Source organism: Stylophora pistillata, chromosome 3 (genome assembly GCF_964205215.1).
Source record: "Stylophora pistillata chromosome 3, jaStyPist1.2, whole genome shotgun sequence".
NCBI lineage: Eukaryota > Metazoa > Cnidaria > Anthozoa > Scleractinia > Pocilloporidae > Stylophora > Stylophora pistillata.
The window spans coordinates 32,548,231-32,563,639 of record NC_142521.1 but is presented as its reverse complement, the minus strand read 5'-3'; the positions used below and the strand labels follow the sequence as shown (position 1 = coordinate 32,563,639).

The 15,409-nt window shown below is 36.8% G+C and overlaps 1 protein-coding gene across 1 annotated transcript; it reads right to left on the bottom strand.

The window, feature by feature from the left end:
• Window positions 1–728: 728 nt before the first annotated feature.
• On the bottom strand, window positions 729–11,206 carry LOC111340573 (uncharacterized). Its single transcript, XM_022947434.2, has 10 exons — window positions 10,473–11,206; window positions 9,283–9,391; window positions 8,685–8,834; window positions 7,659–7,764; window positions 5,558–5,613; window positions 5,382–5,464; window positions 4,669–4,789; window positions 4,004–4,065; window positions 3,359–3,446; window positions 729–2,940 (listed from the first exon to the last, which is right to left on the bottom strand). The coding sequence occupies exons 1-10, from the start codon at window positions 10,859–10,861 to the stop codon at window positions 2,824–2,826; spliced, it is 1,281 nt and encodes a 426-aa protein (XP_022803169.2). The 5' UTR covers window positions 10,862–11,206; the 3' UTR covers window positions 729–2,823.
• Between the last annotated feature and the right edge of the window lie 4,203 nt (window positions 11,207–15,409).

Genomic DNA, 15,409 nt, shown 5'->3' with positions numbered 1-15,409 from the left:
TTAATTTTTCGCTTGCACTGATCTAGTAAAATGTTGTTCTGAACTTCGATTAGCCTTTTCAGTTCTTAAGAAGTTTTCCCTGTTGGTAATTAAAATGAAAAGGGGAGTTCAGGTGCAATGGAAAGCTATCATTCTTAATTATTGAAATAAGCAAAAGGAAAAAAAGTTGAGCCTAATTTTGGGCATGGTGCCATATTCTCAGGGGTGACACTCAAAGATTATATTCCAATTTTTGAGCCTAGTTCATCTGACCCTTCCTAGTGTCAAACGTGACGAGATAAAAATACTTGTCAAGAGAAAAAAAACTTGATATAATGAGCAATGACCATCAAATCGTTTCGACAAAGGTCGGTAAAGAAAGGGACAACCTAAAAGCAATAAATTTCATGAAAGTATAAGAAGCGTCCTGAAAGAAATCTTACGAAACCCGCAGCACGAGAGAGTACAGCGGCACTTTCGTTTTACTGAATTACCGAATTAATTCCGTTGAATTTTGAACGTATTGTACACTAGAAGTTTCTTGATTTGGCAAAGACCTTCTAACACAAAAAATTGACTGCTAAAAAAACTTCCTGGGGGTGCATGCCCCTGGAAAATTCGGGTAGGCGTCTCCGGGATATATCTTCAAGCTTGGGTCCTAAGAAAGCGTCTTCCCATTCTACTTCACACCTGAATAACAACAAAAAAGGAGAGACACAGCGTTCGCTGAGAAACATACACGATCGAGGGATTGTAAAGCGATTATAATTTCTTGACCCGATTAGAAACCCAGAAAGTGGGTGAAAAGATCTTGACCACATTACGAGAAAAATGATCGCAAACATCTGTTCTGAATATTTCAGACCAAAAACGACGAAACCTACGACAACTAGCCCTGTACACTGCAGAGAAAAAAATTACCCTTTCGCTCTCGCCGGCAATCTAAACTGCAAGAGTTCCGAAAACTGTTGTCTCGAGAGTGTACTAAACTTTTCTAAACTTTTCGCAAGGAACAACTGTCAATAATTAATGATCCCCATGAAATTTTATTGTTCTCTCTCTGCATTAAATCAACGATTGTAGTCTTTAAGATGACAAAACAACTGCATGAGGAAAACGGAGGTGGCTCTTTTTGTTAGCAGGGAAATTATCAGGGGTAATATAATTAAACGCGCTAAATAAGCATGCTGCAATATTAAAAATATTGAGACTGATAGTAGTGGAATTAGTGCTAACAACCACTGACTGATTACTACCCTCTTGATCACATTTTTCCGGACTCACTACTTTAACCTCTCGTGCAGTATTATTTTCCCCAGCACCGTTTTCTTCCTTTTTCTCGACATCAATTACAGCCTTTTTTGAAAGAAAACACTGCAAAATTTCGCTTGCTTCCCTTTTGAGTGCTGATGAGGTACATTTATATGCTCTGACACCATCGGAAGACCGATGACCAGTCGTTTCTTGGATAAGTTGTTCTGAAACACCACCACCATACAACCGTGTGGCAGAAGAACGCCTGAGAGTGATTAGTGCCCTTCGATTTCTGCCGAAATATCTGCCTTCGTGGAGCTCTGTGTAATAAATAATCCTTCGTATTCCGACGAATCCATCCTCTTTCTAAACCTAGGTTCGCACTAAGTAAAATGACTGAATTCTCTGGCTTATAAAGTATGCAAATCATAGGCAGCCCAAGCTCACTACAAGAAAAGCGGACGTGACTCTTACCGTGTTGCGCAACGTTTTATATTTATAAAGGTTTGTATGGGATGTTATCGGTTTGCCTTAAAAGAGAGAAAAAAATGTCTTGTTTTGAAATAAAATGGGCTTACCTTATTGCTTTGTTGTTTTCTTTGTTTCTAACTCGCCGAAAACGCTTCAAAATGGCCTGAGACGCTCGGAATCAACAAAGAAAACAACAAAGCAATAAGGTAAGCCCATTTTATTTCAAAACAAGACATCTTTTTCTCTCTTTTAAGGCAAACCGATAACATCCCATACAAACCTTTATAAATATTAAACGTTGCGCAACACGGTAAGAGTCACGTCCGCTTTTCTTGTAGTGAGCTTGGGCTGCCTGTGTGCAAATTAGCAGTGTTACACGCCTTGCACGAATTAATTCCATTATTAGAACTGTTTTGAACAACTATAACAACGAGCTACAATAACAACCCTCGGCACAATTAAAATCTAAGATATATTCATCACAATAAAGAACAATTATAGCAATGAGCATCACAATTATCACACATAGGTGCGACTAAAATCGAAGATCCAATACAGACACAGAACAAAAGGATTTCATGGGGATCAATAATTATATTAGATAATTACTTCGGCACATGGCATTATGGCATTAATCATCCATTAAAGAGCAGTCGAAAGAGAAACAGTTCCCCTTTAAAGATCGGTTTTTCTGCAAAATTCAAAACTTCAATAATTAGTTATACAGTTACGCTTACTCTAATATTTCTGACCCCTTTGTTACCTTAATTATAACGTTGATTTTCCTGCTTATCACCGTATACTTGTAGTAATCCTAAAAAATTTTCTATTTACAAATTTGTTCTTCAAAAATGTGCAGATCCAAGAATAACCACATGCAAAAAGCGGAAAGCAATCTGCTAAGCTTTTCAGAAAGTTCCGACAAAAGACTGTTTGATTTTCCGACTTTCACCGGCCAATATCAAAGCCATCTCGAAACCCCGAGGGACCGCCACGTAATTGGCGCAATCACATGATTTCGCGTGGCTTGGCGACACATCAGTGAGGTGAGCCTTACGTGCAATTATTTCCATGTTCTTAGGGCAGGGCATTTTCCTAAAAAAAATTTACAAATAGCGTTCATTTATTGCGTTGTTTTGTCTTCCCTTTCCATTTTAGTTGATCCAGAATGTTATCTGTTACTCTCTTCCCTTTTTCCATTACGTCCTTAGGAATAGTCTTCACGACCGCTTCAACCTGGAAATGGAAAAAGTATACTCTGTGTTTTAGGACAATTCCTATCCGTAACACCACCCCGGCCACTAGCCTAAGATAAATTATGTCTACCTCGATATATATTGTCGAATGGCTTCCCGAGCGGTCTAGATAAAGGGAATTCTTAAGGTGTTGTGATCAACACAAGTTGACCAACTGCGGGTGGGCAGAGGAGACTAATCTTGTCCGCTCAGGAAAACTAACAGATTAGCCCCTTTTATGTGTCATTTCCTCTCTCTAAGTGTACAAAAAAGTCCAATGTTTACCCCTTTAAACCATTAAGTCAAAGACCGCTTTAGCCACATCATTCATTCCAGAAGATTCCGCTGGATAGAAATTACCTTATCGACGTCTCGTTTACCTAGCAGCGCAATATCAATCCAATATATTTGTCTTTTACCTGTTTTAGCGCAGATAAATTCTCGAAATTTCTCGGTAATTTCCGTGCATCTATTTCTCCAGCTTTGTAAATCTCCTCTAGCACTAATCTAATTAAAAAAAAAAAAAACCAAAAACAAATAAACAAGCTTATTTAAAGTCCAAGTTTTATGTCCAGAGTCCAAAGGCTTGCCAGATTAAGAAACAAAATTGCCGATATTGAGTGTCTGAAGTACGATTTAATGTTCATGTGGGGGCTGTGTGAGCAGATTCTTGATTATTCTCTTTCCGTTTTGGTTCAATTTTCCCATTTTGGTATTTCATAACTGTACCAAACCAATATTTTTTGGTTTTATTCAAATTTAAGACCAGTTTGCGTGTTACATCAGGAGACTTGAAATATCGCTTGCTCAGCTCTTCTGGTATTTGAAAAGCGGGGAAGGTCTAGTTTGCTAAACTATACCATGATCGGGTTTTGTTTGTTTACACGAGTAGGAAACTAATGGAGGTTTCTGCAAAGGGAAAAGTAGCAAAGTACCTCCCAAATGGTTTATGATAACAAAATGGAGATAATCTCTAACACAGTGGGTTGTCTGGCTTATATGACAACTTAAACTTTTACCTGAGCGTAATATCAATATCAAATTATCAAATATTGACGGCTTACTTGTAATTTTGGGAATTCATAACCTGGCTGCTAATGGCCATAGTTTCAACAAGGTTATATGCCTGCAGGATGAAAATAACATGAATAATAATAATAATAATAATAATAATAATAATAATAATAACAATAATAATAATAATAATAATAATAATTATTATTATTATAATTATTATTATTTGTATAGCGCAAATTCCACACAATGTTCAAATGCGCTTCACAATCAAATAACACAGTAACAATTAATACAACTATTAAAATAAAATAAAATAAATACTAGAACTACATACAAATATTAATGTTATACTACTGCTATAATATCGTGTTCAGGCTAAGATAAAAATGTTAAATGAAAAGGTATGTTTTTAACTTTGACTTAAAAATATCCAATGACTTAGAATTTCTAACTTTGAATGATAATGCATTCCAGAGTTTAGGTGCTGCGCAACAACAATGACGACAACAACCTAAAGTGTATTACGTTATCCTTGAAGTACACATGATTTTGTTTTTAACAATGGATGATCCTCTTCTTTTTATTTGTTTTGTTTTCTTCTGTTTCCTTTTTTATTTTTTGGATTTGGTTTTTTGTCTTGCTGTTCACAGTTTTGTTTTGTTTGCCTGATTTATTATTAATCAGAATTATGCAATATAATTATTGTGTTTACCTGATGAAACCAGCCAGTTGGAATTATTAACAATTCTCCTGCCTCCTGAGTAAAAGAAATAGCTTTTGCTCTCTGGAACTTTGGATATTGTTGGTAGTCAGGGTTAAAAGCATCTATTGGGCTAATAAGTAAAAAAAAGAACAAAACAAAAACAAAAACAAACAATATTTGGGATACAGAGCTTGACAAAGAACAACTTGAGGTTTCACAAAGCCTCCAAATGACTCTAGTCAATCAAATTGCAAACCTCAATGTGAGCCATCATTTGGGACTAAACTAATAATGCAAACTACCACGTAAGAAAAATCTCCAACACAATTGGATATTAGCAATCCAAATATAGAGCAGGAACAGGCAGTGATTCATTGCAATGGTGACTCCATTCTTGTAAATGGACAGCTCATGTGTTAAAAAAAATTGTGAAAACGTTTTATTTGTATCTGATCAAGTCAACTAAGATAAATTTAAAAAAAAAAGAAGATAAATTATATTTGCATTTTTGTGCCTATGGGCCTTCCCTCTCGGAAGGCCTTAAGCATCATGCACTCGTTTGATTTTGTTTCTCCTCAGCTTGTGATGATTAATATACGATAAACTGAATTGCAACATGATTAATGGCCAAATAACATAACTTAAATATCCTGCACATAAAAATTTATAGGAACCATAAATCTATTACTAGTAATAAAACATTTATTTTTTGTAAATTGTACCTGTTGTATTTCCAACAGTCCAGAGGAAACCCACATCGCTGATTTCTGACATATAATAAGTCATCTTGGCCTGGAGGAAAAAGCTACAGGGAAGATGAAACATTGACAGAAAATGAAAGTTACAAGGGGTTCCAACAGAAACTCATTGCCAATCATCAGACATAACTTATAAGTACCTTCCACATTTTCTTTCCACTCAAGACAGCATTTGTACCAGTCCAGTTGTAAGGATCTAAATGAAAACCACATATGCTTTCAAATTAAAAATGCAGCCATCTTGGGTGTTTACTGTTGGGAATGTCGACTTCTGTGAAAACATTGAATCAAGTTCACTGACTCATAATCGACTGGCCTAGTGGCAAAATTGATGTATGCAACATTCTTTCAAATGTTATGATTTTTCTTATTGAGTACTCAAGCAAGAATTCCTAGGGCATCAAAGTCTTGTGACATGTACATGTCATTAAGGCAACCAGGACCTCTCAAAAAGGCTTTTTAGTAATCTGTCAAATTAAATTCCTAGGCTCTACTGGGTTGTCATTTGGAGCCAGTAGGCACTGGAATTCCATTGGCTATCAGCTAGACAATTTTTCCCAGTCTATTTTTTAAATTGCCATCAAAGGCATAAAAACGATTTTTGAACTAGTTCTAACATCAATGTCTGGCAAATAAAGTTTACTCTTTATGTCCCAGAATGCTGAAAATATTATGTCTCAGAGAGCATGCTCCTCACATCCCCATAGTAGGGTATGCTTCTAATGCAACACACCATGCTTGCTAGGCAAGCAGAATTCAGTTCAACCACCTTACCCTGTTCAGATCATACATCTATTAAATTTCCTAGAGACAACCCTGCCACATATTGCATCTACACATATCAGACAAGGAATGTGATAAGTGCCATCCCTAACACATCACATATTTTGTAAATACAAAGGAAAAATGAGCACCAAACAGTTGTACCTTGTTTTAATTGTATCTAAAAGTAATAACAGTGTTGACAAAGAATAAAATTTATGATGATTGAAGGGGGTAAGTTTCTAATAAAAGTAACTGTGGCACTGTGTTGTTGGGGCATTGTAAGATAATCTGGTTTTCACAACTGATTTCACTGAAAAAGTAAGTTGACCACCATAAAGAGCCTCTAACTTAAGTCAGAGTGTTGCTAAGCTTTAAAATAATAATAATAATAATAATAATAATAATAATAATAATAAATCAACTTTATTTAAAGAGGGTAGACACATAACAGCTTGCGCTGATGTACCAGTGGCCCTCAAAAGGAGTCAATCAGTAGTTATCCTCAGTATTGTTACCCTCATGGCACTGACTTAGGAAAAATTAAATTAGATTAAATCAAAAAGGCTTGAAATGTCAGCTATAGAAACTTTCTACGGTGGCCAATTTATTCAATCAATTCAGGGGCATTGTAAGATAATCTGGTTTTCACAACTGATTTCACTGAAAAAGTAGGTTGACCACCATAAAGAGCCTCTAACTTAAGTCTGAGTGTTGCTAAGCTTTAAAAGGTGTCAATCAGTAGTTACCCTCAGTATTGTTACCCTCATGGCACTGACTTAGGAAAAATGAAATGAAATGAAATTAAAAAGGCTTGAAATGTCAGCTATAGAAACTTTCTACAGTGGCCAATTTATTCAATCAATTCAGTTGTGACGTCATGAACATGGCAGCCTGACATGAATTTTGCTCGTCTGTTAGATCAGCTCATAAACATTTACTGCTGATTTATTCATAGTATAGGCTGCTGTTGATATGATCATTATGGTGTCCAACTAGAGAGCTCCTGCTACCTCTTATCAACCCAATTGTGACGTCATGAACATGGCAGCCTGAAGTGAATTTTGCTTGTCTATTAAATCAGCTCATAAATGTTTACTGATGATTTATTCTTATTATAGGTTGCTGTTTAATAATATGACCATTACAGTGTCCAACTAGAAACCTCTTGCAACCTTGGACAATGCGCACATCTCAACCTTATTTTTACAGCCAAATATTACCTTAGTTTATTTTTTTCTCTTTCTCTTATCTTTAATATAAACCCTGTAAATGTCATTTATAGTCACCGTGTGAAATAAAGGATTGAATTGATAAAACCAAGTCATCAATGATGCAACCTTGGTCAACCTAACCAAATTGCTAAGCTTGAAAAGGTGCCAATCAGTATAATTGTAACCCTCATGGCACTGCACTGACACACGCAAAAAAAATTAAATTAAATCAAGAAAAACAAAACAGAATTTAATATCTTCATACCAATGTGAAGAGATGACCTTGAGTAGGCTGTACCCCAAAGGAGCATGGCATTCCATGGCCGAATCTCTTTCGGTAACAACTGGAAGAAGTCTTCTTTCAAGTACACCTAGTTAGTGAATGTATTTGAAGTTAAGAGATTCTTCAAAAACAAAAAAAAATTGTCATTACTCACACATTTCTTACTGTACTCACAACTGTACAGTCTAAAATAGCAGGCAGGTAGCTCAGTCTATTAAAGGCCTGGAAGGCCTTCCATTTCTGGGGGAGGGGATCATGATCTCTGGAAAATTTAAAATTCTGAAGTTTTGTAAATCTGTTTTTCTGCATATAGAAGTCTCAGGTGACATAATGTTGCATGCCTTGTTTTTCCAAGAAGTCAATCTAGACAAATCTTAAGAGAATTATGTTAACGCCAGTGCAACAGCATCAGTGTACAGATTTCAAGTGGAGAGTTCACTCAATACAAACTAGAAGATCTACCCACTACCCAGCTACTACTCAAACCCCTGATTTAAATATAATTTTTTTTCTATAATTCCATCCTTAACAGAGGCCATGTTACATTCACTAAATAAACAATGAAAAAGATATTAGCCTTTTTGCTAGTTAATAATTAACAAAGCGACCGTGGTTTAGCATGGTCTGCCCTCTTAATGACGATAATATTCGTCATCAATGTGGCTGCATCTCACGAGTCCACAACATTCTGATCACTGTGATTGATGTCAAAAAGAGAGCAGACCCTGCTGAACCTGACTGTCAATTTTTTTAACCACAATATCAACGTCAAATAAAATAGTTCTTTACCACTGCATGACACATCGGCGCAATCAGCATTGTCTGTACTCTTATCAACTACATCAAATTGGCCAATCAGATTGCAACATTACTGCCAATGATGGTAAAAAAATTAATCTAAAGATGGCTGTAGCATTAAGCCAATACTGCTGATACACTTACCTGCCACAGTGACTATATATCAACAGGAAAGTTCAAATTCATATATACTACACTTAAACTACTCACTGGCTGACCCAGGTCTTCTCTCAGTTCTGGATTCATCTCAATAAACAGTTCATCTTCCAAGTAAGTCCACAGCTCAGGTTGGCCTTCATGTACATGTTCAGCAAAATTCTTCAGGGGAACTGCAAATCCCTGGGCTTTGTTCAGAGGACCCTGGAAGGAATATTCAGAGTGAATAATTCAGTATCAGTTTTTTCATACTTGTAAGCAAGTGAGTGGAATTTACTAAACCCTGGTCCATGCAGCAAGTTGAATTTTTCTCACCCAACCTTGTACACAGTTTTTATCAAAATAGTATGTATTCAATGTTCATGAAGATATTGTGGAGATTTAAAGGGAGTGGCTGTGGTAGATTATGAACCATTCTCCACCCCTCCAAAGTGGCCTTGAAAATGGTTTGCTTTGAGGGGAACACAGTGTTTCAACAAAACCAGTGAGGGTTTGTAGCATACTTTCCAAGAGATGTCCACACACTTCTTGTGACTAAGTGGCATAGAAACTAAGGATAGCAAAGCTGTAAGACTTAAACTTCATCGGGTCTAATTTTGCACCTATACATGAATTGCATTCATTTGTGTTGTACAGCCATACACCTCCTCACCTCAGTGCCTTTCATTGACACTCTTTTGTCTCCATAGCTGCTCACAAGGAATGATTTTGTCCAGTTCATTGCTTTCCAGTTTTGCAATACATCAGTTATCACAACTGGTCTGAAAGTAAATTAAATATATAAATATTAAATAGATGAATATAACTAAAGTCAAGTCAAAATGACTCAGACCTCAGCTCTCTCTTAGACGATGGCTGCAGGGGCTGTGCTCTATATAATTCTTAATTCATGCATGACATGACTTAATTTTATTTTTAAGTAGGTAATATTCTTTGTAAATATGTTTATACATTTTATTTGTGTCACCACATTAGTATGGGATATCTCCCAAACTAGAAGGTTCTTTGACACGTTAATAAAGTTTCTATCTGTCTAATGCATCATAGTGAGAAAAAACAGGATGGAATGTACATATAGCCTCTAAGGCTTTTTTAAATCTGAAAATTGAGGATATGAAAAGGGGATCCAAGCTGCACTCTTTATTGAGTCTTAACCCTTTGAACTTACTAGGTGACTAGCATGTAATTTCTCCTCACAGTATCCCCCCTGAATCACACATTCAGGTCATGAGAATAAAGAAAATGATCACCAATAAAAGAAGCTCTTGATTGTTCCACAAATTCTCCTTGCTAGCACCCCAGGAAATGTATGAGAACAATAACAGTAGGGTGCAATGGGTTAAGGGCTGCTTGGTCCTAAAGCGGATAGTAAGATGTGACTGCTGCTCCACCCTCAGCAGAATGTTAGCTAATAACAGACACATGCACTCTCCTGTGATTTCTGGAATAAGTTACCCCAATCTAGTGCCGGTACCCATACACAATCGTGGGTTGGTAGGAGGCTGTCAGAATTAGGTGTTTTACCATTATGAACATGGCACAATGAGTCAGCTAAGGGTTAAACAGACTCCTAGTATCTCAAACACTAGATCATTAGGTCTCTCCCTAGCCCCCCCCCCCCCCCCTTAAAAAAAACAACTGATGAAAATGAATCACAATGACATGCAACCAGAGTTGCCCTTCCATATTTCTCACTACACCTCGAGTTCGTGTCATGGTCGCATATAAATATATCGATCGAAAGCTTTAGGAGAAAAGCTGCCTATATATATATATATTAATGATCAAGTTTCGGACACGACTCTTTTTCATTCTAATTTTCTCTTGACAAACGAGGCGTACCTTCTTGCGTCATAACAACGAATAAACTCCACTAGAGTTAGATTTGAACGGTGATCGATGGTAAAGTCGTTCCCAACGGAACACGGAAGTTCCGCATGTTGCTTTAAAGTTCCAGATGAGCCCGCCATGATGGAACTCCAAGTTCGCGAGAAGAATTTACTATTGCTATCAAAACACAACGAGACTATTCCAATCAGCAACAGAAGAGTAAAAATAAAACATCCCCAAAGCCACTGATTGTGTAGAATTTGGCTGGTTTTCCCAAGTGTCGACGATAGGTCATCATTCAAAGTTGTAGACGAATTATCAAAATTTGATTCTTTGAAATAGGTCGACGAGGAAGATTTCTTTTTCTCCCGATGTCGAATAGATGAACCCTTAGCCATCATGCACAGCAAAACAAAACTCTAGCCATTACATTCTGTTCAATAGGACTTCTTCTCGTTGCCCTCCATATTAAATCTAACTCGATATTTTTGAAGACAAGGTAAGGACGAACCCTCTGTCAAATTACGGCGATGTTGATTTCAGAACCAATCGTGACTGGAACCTAGTCATATGACTACAACAAAAAGTTGTGATTGGTTCAAATTCTCTCCTAGTTTTAATCTATTTTCGCGCTTATTTTCAAACATGGCGGTGTCACAGTGATATGTGTACCCCCGTGATATGTGTACCCCCGCACACATATCACTAGTGATATGTGTACCCCCTCCAAGATGGCGGCCAGTGATATGTGTATCCCCCACCCCCCTCCCCTCCAAAAAATAAATAATTACGGCTAACTTGTGTTAATGGACGCAAATCGTTCACTGAACCATCTTCCACAATCAGAACTGTAAAGGCACGACTCGCAAGTCCGACAGTTCTTATGGACCAGTAGCAAACATCAAACAATCTATTGGAAATATAAAGGAATCGAAATTGTCATGTAAACAAAAATATATCTTGGGGATACACATATCACTGGTGACTGCAATCGTATCGGCTTTGTCGCCTGTCTAGCACTGAAATTACTTGCTACTAGCTCCTTTACTGGCTAGTACGCAAGTGCATGAAATATTTCACCAACTGACAGCAAGTTTTATTGATTCCCAATGGGAATATATATAATGACATAATATGTTACTATCACGGTCTGTTTATTGTGAGATTTTAAGCCACTATCCCGGTCGGTATGATAATTTCGTAAATAAAAAAATTAATAATATATATTTTTTAATATATATAATAAAAAATATTAAATAACTATATTCTTATTGTACGATTTTAAGCCGTTAGTTAACGGCCTAAAATCGTACAATAAACATAACAGACTGAACGAAATTAAGCCGTTAGTTAACGGCCTAAAATCGTACAATAAACATAACAGACTGAACGAAGTTAAGCCGTTAGTTAACGGCCTAAAATCGTACAATAAAGATAACAGACTGAACGAAATTAAGCCGTTAGTTAACGGCCTAAAATCGTACAATAAACATAACAGACTGAACGAAATTAAGCCGTTAGTTAACGGCCTAAAATCGTACAATAAACATAACAGACTGAACGAAATTAAGCCGTTAGTTAACGGCCTAAAATCGTACAATAAACATTACAGACTGAACGAAGTTAAGCCGTTAGTTAACGGCCTAAAATCGTACAATAAAGATAACAGACTGAACGAAATTAAGCCGTTAGTTAACGGCCTAAAATCGTACAATAAACATAACAGACTGAACGAAATTAAGCCGTTAGTTAACGGCCTAAAATCGACAATAAAGATAACAGACGGAACGAAATTAAGCCGTTAGTTAACGGCCTAAAATCGTACAATAAACATTACAGACTGTAGGAAATTAAGCCGTTAGTTATCGGCCTAAAATCGTACAATAAACATTACAGACTGAACGAAATTAAGCCGTTAGTTAACGGCCTAAAATCGTACAATAAACATAACAGACTGAACGAAATTAAGCCGTTAGTTAACGGCCTAAAATCGTGCAATAAAGATAACAGACTGAATGAAATTAAGCCGTTAGTTAACGGCCTAAAATCGCACAATAAATATAACAGACTGAACGAAATTAAGCCGTTAGTTAACGGCCTAAAATCGTACAACAAATATAGCAGACTGTAGGAAATTAAGCCGTTAGTTAACGGCCTAAAATCGTACAATAAACATTACAGAGTGAACGAAATTAAGCCGTTAGTTAACGGCCTAAAATCGTACAATAAACATAACAGACTGAACGAAATTAAGCCGTTAATTAACGGCCTAAAATCGTACAATAAACATTACAGACTCAACGAGATTAAGCCGTTAGTTGACGGCCTAAAATCGTACAATAAACATAACAGACTGAACGACGTTACGTAAGTAATAAAAGAAGAAATGACCTAAAACCATCGACAACACCCATCTAGGACCACCGAAAACCCACTTCAGAAATCAATTTCAAGCGTAAAATAGCGCACGCTGAAGCTTTATTAGGGCGATTTTCGTGGATATTTATTTACGGAAATGCGTGACAGCAGTTTCTCAAATCATTAATATATCATCAAGTTACAAACCAATCACGATACGCCAATTTGGCCACATCTGTGCGTTTAGAATCCCCGATGAAACAATGGACAGAAGGTTTTCCACTGTACTTTGATGAAATATCAAACCCTGGGGCTTGCTAAAATGTCATACCCTGTGACGTTCCCCAGGGACTTGTGACACTGCTAAAATATTTGACAACAAAGGCCAATAATTACTAAAAAACAACAATCCCGCTTACGCTGCCAAAATCTTGGCTAATGATGCACGATTGAAAAGCAATTTCAAAAAATCGTAGTGTGCTTCGTGTTTCATCGGGGTTTTCCCGTGTTTGGAAACCCCGATGAAACACACGCAATCGTTTTTGCAATATTACATGCAAAGCGGAGCGGAATTGGCGCGTTGTCCCTTCGCTATTTTCTTTAATTGAGTGATGACATTTCATAGTCGTCTAACGGCTTTTTTTCATTCCATTAATCTCATAAACTTAAGTCAATATTCGTCAGTGTCTGCGTTTTTTGGCTCTCAGGTCAAAAAGACACCAAGGAAGACCCTCATTAGTTGAAAATTTGATGAGGTTGGGTAAGGAGGGGGGCACTGGGGCCTCTGGGAAACCTCAAAACCGGAGGAAAAAACCTCCAAAACCGGAAAACCGACGGAAAAAGCAGCAAAACCGAAAACCCATGCAAACCTGACAAAAGCGCTACATTTTCACCGTTAAGAGGGGTCAAAAAGGAAAAACCGACAACCGCCTCAGAGTTTTCGTGAAAACCAAATGCAAAAACACGTAAAATCCGCAAACCGCTCTGAACATCAAAACCGAACAACCGAACCTTTTTGGCCCAAAAGCCTAAAAAACGATCCAACAAACAGTGAAAACCGCAAAACCGAAAATCCCAAAGCCCCCCTCCTTAAGCTAATATCTTACCCTTTGCTAACAAATCGAAATCAGAGCCACCATTTTACATCATGACTGCTTCAAATTGCGCTGCTTAGTGAGCTTATAACAAAGCCGAAAAAAGAGAAACAGGGTGAAATGAGATGCTATTATTCAGAGAAACATGCATGATTGAATTGCATCAAAACAGGAAACCGCGAAAAATTAATTTCCTTCAGTCTGTTATGTTTATTGTACGATTTTAGGCCGTTAACTAACGGCTTAATTTCATTCAGTCTGTATGTTTATTGTACGATTTTAGGCCGTTAACTAACGGCTTAATTTCGTTCAGTCTGTAATGTTTATTGTACGATTTTAGGCCGTCAACTAACGGCTTCATTTCGTTCAGTCTGTTATGTTTATTGTACGATTTTAGGCCGTTAACTAACGGCTTAATTTCGTTCAGTCTGTAATGTTTATTGTACGATTTTAGGCCGATAACTAACGGCTTAATTTCCTACAGTCTGTAATGTTTATTGTACGATTTTAGGCCGTTAACTAACGGCTTAATTTCCTACAGTCTGTTATATTTATTGTACGATTTTAGGCCGTTAACTAACGGCTTAATTTCGTTCAGTCTGTTATTTTTATTGTACGATTTTAGGCCGTTAACTAACGGCTTAATTTCCTTCAGTCTGTTATGTTTATTGTACGATTTTAGGCCGTTAACTGACGGCTTAATTTCATTCAGTCTGTTATCTTTATTGTACGATTTTAGGCCGTTAACTAACGGCTTAATTTCGTTCAGTCTGTTATTTTTATTGTACGATTTTAGGCCGTTAACTAACGGCTTAATTTCCTTCAGTCTGTTATTTTATTGTACGATTTTAGGCCGTTAACTAACGGCTTAATTTCGTTCAGTCTGTTATCTTTATTGTACGATTTTAGGCCGTTAACTAACGGCTTAATTTCGTTCAGTCTGTAATGTTTATTGTACGATTTTAGGCCGTTAACTAACGGCTTAATTTCGTTCAGTCTGTTATGTTTATTGTACGATTTTAGGCCGTTAACTAACGGCTTAATTTCCTTCAGTCTGTTATGTTTATTGTACGATTTTAGGCCGTTAACTAACGGCTTAATTTCATTCAGTCTATATGTTTATTGTACGATTTTAGGCCGTTAACTAACGGCTTAATTTCGTTCAGTCTGTAATGTTTATTGTACGATTTTAGGCCGTTAACTAACGGCTTAATTTCGTTCAGTCTGTTATGTTTATTGTACGATTTTAGGCCGTTAACTAACGGCTTAATTTCCTTCAGTCTGTTATGTTTATTGTACGATTTTAGGCCGTTAACTAACGGCTTAATTTCATTCAGTCTATATGTTTATTGTACGATTTTAGGCCGTTAACTAACGGCTTAATTTCGTTCAGTCTGTAATGTTTATTGTACGATTTTAGGCCGTTAACTAACGGCTTAATTTCGTTCAGTCTGTTATGTTTATTGTACGATTTTAGGCCGTTAACTAACGGCTTAA